Source organism: Hoplias malabaricus, chromosome 5 (assembly GCF_029633855.1).
Source record: "Hoplias malabaricus isolate fHopMal1 chromosome 5, fHopMal1.hap1, whole genome shotgun sequence".
Lineage (NCBI taxonomy): Eukaryota > Metazoa > Chordata > Actinopteri > Characiformes > Erythrinidae > Hoplias > Hoplias malabaricus.
In genome coordinates this window covers 8,749,051-8,762,072 of record NC_089804.1, presented here as the reverse complement: position 1 = coordinate 8,762,072, position 13,022 = coordinate 8,749,051, and the positions used below count along the sequence as shown (strand labels likewise).

At 39.0% G+C, this 13,022-nt stretch overlaps 1 protein-coding gene across 2 annotated transcripts; it reads left to right on the top strand.

Moving 5' to 3' along the window:
* Positions 1–9,047, top strand: eef1a2 (eukaryotic translation elongation factor 1 alpha 2). 2 transcript variants are annotated; one of them, XM_066673198.1, is made up of 8 exons: positions 1–136; positions 355–551; positions 1,092–1,271; positions 2,276–2,572; positions 2,664–2,814; positions 3,498–3,754; positions 6,001–6,235; positions 7,786–9,047. In XM_066673198.1, exons 2-8 carry the CDS (start codon positions 408–410, stop codon positions 7,911–7,913), a joined length of 1,392 nt encoding a protein of 463 aa, XP_066529295.1. In that variant the 5' UTR covers positions 1–136; positions 355–407; the 3' UTR covers positions 7,914–9,047. The 2 variants fall into 2 exon arrangements, with proteins under 2 accessions (XP_066529295.1, XP_066529296.1); XM_066673199.1 differs by having other exon boundaries at positions 57–136; positions 358–551.
* Positions 9,048–13,022: the final 3,975 nt, after the last annotated feature.

The window sequence follows — 13,022 nt, the reverse complement described above, 5'->3', positions numbered from 1 at the left end:
GTGCCGCATTGCTGTATCAAAGTGGGGTGCGTTCACTACGCAGACAGATTTAGAGAGTGCCACCCTCTGTGTTGGAGTGCTGAGAGACTGTGTGTTCAGAGGGAACCCACCGTGCTGCCTGAACACACAGCTGCAGGTAAGAGGCCAAAGCCAGCTCTCTTCAATACCAGTCAGAGTCCATCATGACATTTTTCAGACTTCTTGTTAACTGTGCATCTTTATTAAGTACTTATTCTCAGTAAAAAAAATAAAATATAAATTCAGAATGTCTTTATATGCATATTCAATTCAGGTTGAATTGTCTGCATTGAGCTTGTTTACCATTGTTTACATTGTAATGTTATGTCTGAAAAGCAGGGCAACCTTGATTGGCAACATTCATTCTTACCCTCTGTGATCCCTTCATCATGGGGAAGGAGAAGATCCACATTAACATCGTTGTGATCGGCCATGTGGACTCAGGGAAGTCCACCACCACTGGCCACCTCATCTATAAGTGTGGAGGCATTGACAAAAGAACCATCGAGAAATTTGAGAAGGAGGCAGCAGAGGTACAAATGGGCATTTACTGTCCACCATAAAGGATATGGAGAAAAATGGGCTATGAGTTTGATGTAAATATTTAAATGATAATATTTTACGCTGTTATGTAACTGTAAGGAAAAAAACCATTCTGTAGTCTGACTTATGGAATATGCAGTGCTGTGACTCCAGTCCATTCCCTGAACTTAAGAATAGCAAGTTATTTTAGCTTTAATTTTTACAGCTTGTTGGTACATTTATACATGTAGGGAAAGATGTTTTAATGAAAACTCCCAAACATTAGATTTAACCGGAATTCTGATAGTAATTTAGGATTAAAAAAAAAAAAACACCAAATCTTACAACCAATACGTCCCACTTTGAATGTGGGAAAAAAAATTAAAGAAGAATAGTTGAGATGAAATGAATGCTCAAACTGTAAGTTACTACTTGTAAATTTGATTATTTTTAAATGTCAAAATAGATTTCTTTTTACTAATATTAATGAACTATTTTCTAGTTTTACAGTGATATCCTCTTTGGATTTTTCTGTTCTCTCTGTTGCCCAGATGGGTAAAGGTTCTTTTAAATATGCCTGGGTTCTGGACAAGCTAAAGGCAGAGAGAGAGAGAGGCATCACAATAGACATCTCCCTCTGGAAATTTGAGACTTCAAAATATTATATCACCATTATAGATGCTCCAGGACACAGAGATTTCATCAAGAACATGATCACAGGCACATCCCAGGTAAGTAGAATAGCATGTCCTATTCAGTGGGGATAAGCTGATGTCTGGTTGACTCAATGAACTTAATGAGTTTCATTTTCATAATTTGACATTCAGCCTGTATTCATCCAGACATTTACAATGATTAATTATTCAAATGTTGAATTCCATTTTGTTGGCCTTGCTCGTAATTAAGAATTATTTTTAGCTTCAAACATAAAAACGTATTGATATTAAGTTTTAATATATCGTCACTGTCCAATTAAAAACACGTATCTCCCAAAATAGAAACTTTACAGGAGAAGAAAAAAAACCTTATCTTATTGAGAATGTCTTTTAAAACTTAAATTACCATGGAAGTCAGTGTACAAATATTTAATTAAAAGTAATCCTGGAGCATTTCTATTGGTTCATTTATCAGATACATGTTTTTAATTGGACAGTGACAATATATAAGATATACAGAACAATACAGTAAAGTTATACAGTACAAAAAAAATACTTTCCACTAAATTCAAATGCACCTAAATGGATTTGGCATTCACATATTTAACATAAGTTCATGGCTTGAGAAACAATATTTGAAGGGTAAACTTAAAAATCATCTTTGAATGGTGATCCTATCGTTAAGTAATGATAAGTTTAATCCCTGGTGATACACCACCTCTCCGTCTGTGAGTCCAAGGCAGGATAATTGGCAAGTCTTGGTGTGTCAGATGACTTCCCCAGCTATTTATATATATCACTTAGGAAGATACCAGTCAATGCGGGTGTTAAACAAAACAGAATTATTATTTTCTAGTTCTTTTCCAATCATGTTGAGCTGTTCAACAATGTTACATTAGTAGCAATAAAGGTCTGAGGGCAAGATCTCGGTTAAGACTAGGGTTATCTAGTTGGTGTTGTGAGCAGAGACTAAAGTTGGAAAGAAATTTGGGTAAAAATCCAATAAACACCATAAAAAAGAATAGTTAAATCAAACATTTTAATATATGCCTTACATTTATTCCCCTTACCTCCATAAGGCAGACTGTGCTGTTCTGATCGTGGCAGCTGGTGTGGGAGAGTTTGAAGCTGGCATCTCAAAGAACGGTCAGACACGTGAGCATGCCCTGCTGGCCTACACACTGGGCGTCAAGCAGCTGATCGTAGCTGTCAACAAAATGGACTCCACGGAGCCTCCCTACAGCGAGAAGCGATATGACGAGATTGTTAAAGAAGTCAGTGCCTACATCAAGAAGATCGGCTATAGCCCGGCTTCTGTGCCCTTTGTGCCCATTTCAGGATGGCATGGGGACAACATGCTGGAGCCTTCCTCTAATGTAAGCCCTGACAGTGTGTGTGTGTTTATATATGTGGGCACAGTGCTTTTATACCTTCATCATCAGTGTGTAATTCCATCGTCCACTGTAGATGCCATGGTTTAAAGGCTGGAAGCTGGACAGGAAGGAGCATCATGCCTCTGGGATCAGTCTGTTGGAAGCTTTGGACACCATCATGCCCCCCACACGGCCCACCGACAAACCCTTGCGTCTACCCCTTCAAGATGTCTACAAGATTGGAGGTATTGTAGGGTCTAATCAGGGTTAAAATCATGACTGTAATGATAATTTGCATTTACAAATTTGTGATACGCAGAATGCTTGTATATAAAGAAATTTTATGCAAAAATCAGTGAAAAATTAGACAGCACTATTATATATGTTTTTGTGGAGATAAGATATTTGACCATCCATTTGAATAAGTAATACATACAAGTAATAGGGAATAAATAGCACTCTTAACAAATATGGGTCTGAAAAGATGAGGAGCTCTCATGAAGCCATTACTGAGAAAACAAGCCAAAATTTGCAAATCAAATCGAAGTAGCACATGATCCGTGGGTCAAATAAATTATAAAAAGGTTGCATTTTATAATATTCAAATAATTAAAATTATAACGTAAATACTGTATTAAAAATTGTTATTCACAGAAAACAAACATCTCCAAATGTTGTTTCGATAACATTATATTTATAATTGAAAATGTATTTTTAATTTCACTCATTTGGGCTCTCAGAAAGTTTCTTAAAGAACAAATGACAAAAAATTGTGCAGAAACAGGTCGATAAAAAGAGAAAAGGACAAGAATTCATTAGGAATTCTACCTTCATGCAATTCGCAACAGATTCAGATATAATCACACATTGGTCACCACGGCGATCTGTAACATTTGTTCATGATTTTGATGATGTTGGCTCTGCTCAGGTATTGGGACAGTACCTGTGGGAAGGGTCGAGACTGGCATCCTGCGACCTGGCATGGTGGTGACCTTTGCTCCGGTCAACATCACCACGGAAGTGAAGTCTGTGGAGATGCACCATGAGTCTCTGAGTGAAGCGCTGCCAGGCGATAATGTGGGCTTCAATGTGAAGAATGTGTCGGTGAAGGACATACGCAGAGGCAATGTGTGTGGGGACAGCAGGTCAGACCCACCCCAGGAAGCCTCAGGCTTCACAGCACAGGTCAGATAAAAACTGGAGTTTGTATTATTCACTACATTAACACACTCGCACCACAGTGCTTATACACACACTAGAATTTTACCTGAGGCCATGCAGTGATTTAAATCAAGTCCACGCGTAGAGTGCTGTGGGTCCTGAGACCTACTAGTTTCCTCTGGTCCATATATACTCTACATACACCACGTCTAACATTGTGAAGCTCAGCCAGCATCCCCACTTCGTGCTTGGACGAGTCAGTAAAACCGGTTCCAAATGGGGCATAAACAGAAGAAACCCCTGTACCAAACCAGACTTCCAACACCTGACACGAGACTAATATACCCCCTAAAGATGGCTGCCTCCTACAGCTGCAGTCAACTTAATAGTCCCTGCCAAACCTTTAGCCCTTCCAGCTACACACAGATGATCAATATCTCTGGCCCTTCACACTGTCCTGGCACAACTGGAAAGATAAGGCATATACATGAGGATGCAATTCATAGACTACAGCTGTAGAATACCCTCACTGTCAGCATGCTCAAGTCTAAGCTCCACCAGCTAAGCCTCAGCTCATCCTATGCTAACCCTCAACTTTGGTAGGTCACAGAATGATGAGTACACTCCAATCTTCATCATTGTTGACGGACTAGAGAGAGACCGACCAACTTGAGATTCTTGGGAATTCACATCTCAGAGTATCTCACATTGTCCTCCAACACAACTTCACTGCTCTAGAAAGCACAGAAACAGTTGTTTTTTTCTGAGAACCCTGAAGAAAGCTGATCTGTCCCAACAGCTTCTGGTGTCTTTTTTACTGCTGTCTTACATACTGCCTCTCTGTACAGTACCTTAGCTGCATAGCAGCTGATAAGAAAGCTCTTCAGTGAGTTGTCTCCAGCACACAGAATATCACCAGGAAATTGCTCCAAGCCCTGGAGGACATCTACAGCTCACGCTGCCTCAGGGAGGCTACCGGCATCTGCAGGGAGCCCACACAGCCAAACCACCATCTATTTGAACTCCTTCCATCCAGCAGACTTTACAAGGCCATCTACATTTGCATCTCCAGGCTAAGAAATCACTTCTTCCCCAGAACCATAACTGCCCTGAAGCAGCCCACCAATTGTCTCCCAAAAACTGTCTCTCCCCAGTTGTCTGCCACAACTGATTTTTTTTTAATATATGGCCACACTAAGCTCCACACTACCAGTAGCTATACAGTTACTCAGGTGTTCATTCTCCCCTACTGTCTGGACATTGTGTTCAATATCTGTATCTCTGCAGTGTTTACAGGACTTTTGTCCATGCACCTTGCACTTCTCTCATCCTCATTTCTAGTGATTAACACATTCATCCCACTGTGTTACCCATTATGACTCTGTCCCCATTCCAGCTTTGCTGCTGCTTTGTACATTAAAGCTGCTGAACGATTTAATACTGTCATACACTTTAAAACACTGTACTTGACTGCTATAACTGCAGATGTACTCAGATGAATTTCTTATTGCATATCTGTTTATTATTTATAGCATTCTAGTAAGGAAGCTGCAACAACATTGATGTACATGTGATTTGATGATAAAGATGTATTGTTATATTCAATGCATAATAAAGTAGTGGAATAGAAAATAATAAAATAATAACAACACACTAGGAGCCAGACCCAGTGCTCCTTCAGCAGGAATAGATGTTTCTCAAGTTCACCTGTTCTCTGTGCCTAGGTTTCATACAATGCTTCCAAGTTGGAAGACAGTAAAAGACAATTCAGACAAATTCAATGTCATTGTTTAATTCAATGTCAACAGAAATTCTGTTACCTGTAATTCTGTTGACTAACATTGGGCAAAATAAGTGGCCAACCACAGATGGCTATGGTATTATCATGGATCAAACCCATGATCTATTATCTTTTCCCCCTTTTCCCCCAACTTCTGCTCACTTCACTGGCTGGTACTGTCCTGACTGCTGACAATTCTTTGATAGTTTTACTATAGAATTTGCAGTTCTTGCAGTAAAGTAATAACAAAACCCATAATACAGTGTCTGTCACTGAATGCTAACATGTAGATGGCCTTGGAGTTTAAAATTTATACAGATGTTTCAGTCTTTATGAACCAGCCAATGCACATTGCTCAAAAAAAAAAACAAGATTAGACAACTTTCCCTGCCAAATGACATGTTTAGTGCATAGACAGGTGTTTACTAGATTCATTAATTTATCTAATGCATTTGTTTTATTGCATTGTATACCCTCCCTTTCTTCTCAGGTTATCATTCTCAATCACCCGGGTCAAATCAGTGCTGGTTACTCCCCTGTTATTGACTGCCACACAGCTCACATTGCTTGCAAGTTCGCTGAGCTGAAGGAGAAGATTGACCGTCGCTCAGGGAAAAAGCTTGAGGACCTCCCCAAGACCCTGAAGTCTGGAGATGCTGCCATTGTTGACATGGTCCCTGGTAAACCCATGTGTGTGGAGAGTTTTTCTCAGTACCCTCCATTGGGTGAGTCTCCACTCAGCACTATGTCATGCAGGATTTTACATCAACAGTGAAATAGCCTTGTTTTTGAGCACATGGGTCATTAGTTCATTTCTCAGACTACAAACCAAATAGAAAACGGTATTGTACATATGTTTTATATACTGACCAACCATTACAGTAACACCACCTCCTTGTTTCTACACTCACTGTCCATTGTCTCAGCTCCACAGGCGATACAGGAGCACTTTGTAGATCTACAATTACAGAATGTAGTCTGTAAGTTGCTCTTAATACATTAATAGCCCCCTTTCATATCGTTTGTCAATGCTCAGGACCACCACAGGACAAGTATGATTTGGGTGGAGGATCATTCTCAGTGCAGTGACACTGATGTGGGGATGATGTGTTTGTGTATGTTGTGTTGGTACGAGTGGGTCAGAAAAAGCAGTACTACTGAAGTTTTAAACATTGTGTCCACTCACTGACCACACTACCTTGTTTGTCGATTTTGTAGGTGTAAAGTCTGAGACAGTAGCTCATTTGTTATTTGTGTTGGCCATCCTCTAGTCCTCCATCAGTGGACACAGGACGCTTTTGGCTGGATATTTTTGGTTGGTGAATTATTCCCAGTCCAGCATTGACACTAAGGGGTCTAAAAACTCTAGCAGCACTGCTGTGTCTGATTCACTTGCAATACACATCACAATGCACCATCACAATGTCAGCATCCCTGCAGCATTGAGAGTGTCTTTTAAAAAGGAAAAGTTGTGTGGGAATGGCTGGACTGTGGTGGGAGTATGAGATGTTTTAAGAAAATGTGTATAGATACATGAATGATGTACAGCACACTTACAGCCTTTCCTTAGACAATCACTATATTTCCTTATCAGTAATGTATGGGAAAATCAGGGAAGTTATCACATTCATGAAATTAGAGATGGAAACACGTTACAAAAGTTTTTAAACTCAGTTAACCAGAACTTTCGCCATTTTTTTTTGGTAGAGAGTAGCATTATTGCATGCATCATTTACCACTAACTGTCACTTTGAATAAGTAATGCGGCTGGGCAGCAAAAAACATAAATGAAATATAGTTACTGACATTTGGCCCGTAAATTGCCACAAAGAACTTTATACATTGTTATCTAGGTCTGTGTCCTCTCATTTCTATCCATGACCTAACAGGCCTGTTCAACTCTGCTTGTTCTTGTACTCTGGCTATATTTTCTTTTCCCTTATTTTCTTTTAAACTCTTTTGACCTCAAGTCTAGTTTGTGTAAATGCACAAATAACTCATATCGCCTGAGACATGGAACAGTGAAAGACACAGTTTCTATCTGTGCCACATTACCATAATTTATGCCTGCTAACCCTTAGGGGTCTGCAAACACTTACATGAGAATGACAGTTTATATAAAACTCACTTCTTTAAACTTAATTATTTTTTTTAACAAGCCCTTCATTTTTGACTTCCTTTCACACACACTGCTCACATTTGGAAGAAACCATAGTTGTAGCAAAATTACAAGACTTCCAAAATTTGTGTCTTAGTGTGTGGTTGTGTTTTCCAGGACGTTTTGCTGTCCGAGATATGAGGCAGACTGTAGCTGTTGGGGTCATCAAGAATGTGGAAAAGAAAGTTGGCGGGAGCGGCAAGGTCACCAAATCTGCGCAGAAAGCTCAAAAGGCTGGCAAATGATCCTAAAGCTCCAATTCACCTTTGTAGCCTGGACCCTGTCCTGCTCACAAACAACTAGCAGCCCCTTACTCTATAGGGCTTTATCTTGCAGCTCCAACACATACTGCATTGCTGACCGGATGATGGTCATCTGAGTGTGGAGGACAGAAAATGTTTACTGAAATATTTGCCAGAGCTTTGTTGCCATGTATCCATTTTTCCTGCTCAGGCTGTAGTCTGTATATTTATTCACTAGATATCAGTTTAATGCAGTACTACTAATGTAGTAATATGACATCAGGAGAATTTCAAATTATTTGTGGACTAAAAAGCTAAATCCATAACCAAGAAATCAAAAACGGAATATGAGAACTGTCATTGTCAAGAGTTTTAAAAATTGATTCACTGACAGCATATTTTTCCCCATATTTAATCATGTAATTTGTGTTTTACATGAATAAATTCTCAGTTTTTGTTGAGTTTTTCTAAGCTACTCTTCTCTTAGTCCTGACTGACTGTGGGTAACCCACCCACAGAATAAGCAAGATTTCCCTCTCCTCAGCACTTAGCAGGGTCACTGTGGATAATTAAAACCAAAACTGTTAACACTAGATATGTCTTATTAAAGAAACTGGCAGATTACTTGTGGTATTTGGTTATTCTACATTTCCTGCTGAGACGGCTGGTGCTGACATAGTGTGTAGATTTCACAGGCCAAAATGTAAATACTGAATCACTCAGTACACAAAACTGTATTTAAATTTCTAGACATAACTAACAATTCTTCTTTGCCAATTTTGATTTCTTGGATATGACTGCACTTTCTGGTTCTCACAATATTTGGCCTTATTCTGATGCCAAATCAGAGGTTTGCATATTAAGGTCTATACTGCAGCCAAAAGATAAAGGATGGCGGTACCACTGAGTAAAAGATTATCACTGTGTGCGAGTGGGTAAGGGTCTGTTTGGTAAGTTTGTTTTAAAGACTGAAATATTTAAGCAAAATAAAATGTTTATAATATGTCGGTTATGATTTCCTGGTGTGTTCAATGAATCACTACACAATATAATTAATCAATGCTTGGTGTATAATTTGTCCTTACTCTAACAGGGACTTTGTGACCCTGAGGCTTAAATGATTAATGAATAAATATGTTGCTGTATTATCAGACTTTGAGTCCACTATGGCTGTAAAGGCTGTTTGTTTTTCTTTCATAAAAACATGGTAAAAACAAATTAAAATTTAAAATTATTACTTGGTTTTTGCCCCTAACCCTTGACAGCACCATATGATTGGAAGACACCTAGCTATTGGATGTAATTGGATGTTACAAAAAATATTATTTATGGAATAAATAATCATGGAATGAATAGAAACAGTATAATGAATGATGCTAAATATAATCAGGGCTGTGAACTAACAAAGTAATAAGAGGTCAATGTTGATTTCAGGTTGACTTTGAAGAAACATCTGTAATAGATTGTCCCCATACTATGAAATAATTGTGTGATCGCAAATTAATAACTGATAATGGCCTATGCAGTGACTAACACAAAATGTGGGTTCTACAGCAGCAAGATTGTAAGACTGTTCAGAGACAGATAAACAGATAGATGCTGAAGTGGAGGCCAGATTGCTAAAACTTGAACTAGACACAGCTGGATCTGCTAATAGCATTTTCTATGGTTTCTCCTAAACCATTCCCAAAGCCAGTCCCATTAGTTACCAGCAATTAGAGCGATAACTATGTCATTTATGGTCACTAACAGATGTCTGTGAAAAGATTTAGATTCATGGCTTCAAGGCAAAATCTTGGGTCTTTTGGACTGGAGGGAATGTTATGAGGACTGTGATTAGAGACCCAAACACTTTTGTTGACCTGATGAACTTCCTTTTGGGGGCATATTACTTGTGTGTGTGTGTGTGTGTGTGTGTGTGTGTTCAGCAGTAATTTTAATAGTAGGAGGTTTAACACAAGACTTAAAGACAACAAGACCTTAAGAAAATAAAAACTTAAAATGACCACTGCCAGTATTCCATCTGTGGCTCACAGACAAAGCAAATGTTACAGTAAATGTTACAGCTTAAAAGCAGGCACCAATATTTTAGACAACATTTTTCAAAACATAATGCTAGGTTTGGGGCGGCACGGTGGCACAACAGGTAGTGTCACTGTCACACAGCTCCAGGGATCTGGGGTTGTGGGTTTGAGCCCTGTTCATTTTAGCTGCAATACTGTAAAAATAAAAACAAGAAAACTAGCAACACTATAGACCACAAGCATTACCATGTCACTACCATGCCACTGTCCTATTGAGAGGGGCCCATCAAAAAAAAAAAAAGAGCCCAGCAGACCTTTGGTCTGGAAATATTCAATGAAAAAGAGTAGATAAGGATGAACAGCCCGTGGAAAACAAGTTTCTCTAAAGTCTGCAAATGTACGCCTGTTTATTGGACCTATAAAAATAAACGAGCCAGATCATTTATGGAAGTGAACTAATAAAATTGAAATGTTTTTATGATGCTATAAAGTGTTAGTAAATCAATTATGATTGACATTTGTAAACAATCCACCTGGTGTACATCTAATTTTACATCCATTTTTTCAGAAGGGTATTTCACAAATCTGAATTTGTCAGTATACTTGTTAACTTTAGACAGAGATTAATATAGTTCAGTAGGAATGTGTTTTTTTAAGCTTATTTTAAACTGGACAGCGTAGACGATATACTGCTTTTGATATTTCCAGGTCATGCCCTTCTGGAGGTCTGTCTTCTAAGACAGAGATCTATTCGAACTCTTTTGACCAATACTGCCACCAGGGGACACTGTTGTACTTTTAAGTGCATCACAAACCGGTGCAGGCGTTTGCTGAAATTTTCACCTGTGATCTCAGGTTAAGGGCAATGGTTTTGTACACAGTTCTGAATAAGACTTTTTTTTAATGTTTCCTTTTTTGGTTGTGTATACCATCTTTAGGCAGCCTGTTAGACTATACATACTACAGAATTTGGATGTCAGTAAAATGCCTATTCATTGTGTTAAGTGTAGAGACCGTTCAATTCCAAGATGGACTTCATTGGATATTAGCCCTGATTTGGTTCACAGGGATGGAAAATATTCTCTTTCAATAGTTTTCAATGTTTGTTCAGCCTAGCTGCATCTCCATAAAGTGACACTCTTTAAAAAATGATCCCTGATTTTGTATTAATCAAGCATGCACGTTATGAGATCAGAGTCAGATCTGATCTCTCAGAAAGTATTAACAGTTCCACATTGCATTTTAAGCCTTTCATTCTACCAGTGGCCCTAATGTGCACTGTTTAAAGGCTCTGAAGATTAAAGTAATGTTTATGGTGACAGCACTTTCCTCTTTTCTTTAAAATACCACTTGTTGCTTTTTACAATTGTTCTCTTAGAATGATTTGGCGCTGAATTCTGGTTGTTAATGCCAGTTGGCTTTTTCACTCTGGTATGAATGTTGGCTTAGGCCACAAGCAGCCTTTCCTGAAGCGATAAGTGAAATAATCACAGTGGGTAAGTGGGAATGCCCTAGGTGATTTGGGCATAGAGCTGTCATGGTAAATGAAATTGTCAGGCCCCTATTGTTCGATGCTTCAGCAGCAGGACGTTAATCATACCGTAAGTCTTTGTGTTTGAATGGATGTGTGTGTGCGTGTGTGTATGTCTGACTCTCTGTGTATGTGGCCACTAAAAAAAAAAACAGTCTGGGTGCACTGGTTTTGATTGAGGAGGGAGTCGGAAATAAGTCTAGGCCACACACACACACATGCACCCAAGGCACAAATTATTTCCAATATCCATTTTCGAGGAGTGCATGAGGCATAAAATAGGAGACCTGAATTGATTTGAGCAGACAGGCAGTGTGACAGATATATCATGACTGGGATGGGTTGTGTGGGCGATGGGGAAATAACCACGGGGCCATGCGACCTTCTCAGTTTTCTTTGGCCCTCTGCGCACGCTGACATTTACAGGAAGTAATTGCTTGCAGAGAGGAAGAAGACCTTGTTGACCTGGGCAACATTTTGCCTTTGTACACTTCATCCACCCACAAGCAAGACAGTAGCCCCCCATTTTAAACCAGGACTTCCAACTGTCCAGAAACCTCTGCTCAAGCAATTTCCAGCCTCAAGAGCATCTTCATCCACTACATGAAGACTAAGAATTGCTTGCTGCCAGAGAGCAGCAGCTTGTGTCTAATTATTCTCAGTTAAAGTGTGCATTCCATTGCCTTCTACACAAAGGCTCCTCAAGGAGCTTTTTCCTCAAGGCATTTTCAGTATTAAATGGAGCTTTGATATCTGAACAGAGTTCTTCTACACACAGACACTAAATAAAAACCGCGTTATTGCTCCAAGACACTGTAATATTAATTAACGCGCCTGTCTTGTGACTATCCTATAACAAAACCACATCTTTAACCACCCTGGGAGTTTATCCAAGCTAAAACAACAGGTATTTTATGCATTTATTTTTTTCTCATAAATATTTTGTATTCACTACATAGTTTTAAAGCAGGGGGTGTTGCTTAATGGGACAATGCCCTACCCTTGGTCATCATGCTGTATTAAACAGATGGATAAATGCATGTCTTGATTAGAAGTTTACAAAATATTATAATGGACCATGTTGTTGTTTAGTGTTTCTGTTTAGTACTGTGTATTTGTTGTGATTATGTTTGTGTGGTTGTTTAGTGTATGAGGATCGAGGATATGAGGATGTGGTAGTCCACCATCCTTGTATATCTCACATACACAATCTCCCTGAATTGTGCCCAGTTGACCCTCCTGAAAGCTGTTGTGTACTAGAGCATTTAAGTGAAAGCTTACTCTTCTTCTAAAATCCTAGAAAAACATTTTCCATTCAGTTTTTTAAAAACGACACGCACTATTATCTTCAACGATCTCTTCAGAATTGAACTTGTGTGCCCTTATAACGATTGGTAACCATGACAACATTGCCTCTGGTTTCTGATTGGAATACATTTCCCGCCATTGCTAGCGGTTTCAGGTGGACGTTGGAAGAATGAAATAAGTTTGAACACACAATAATGTGGACTATTTAAATATTTCACATGAGAATTTGGTAACCGGAACGCTGTTATT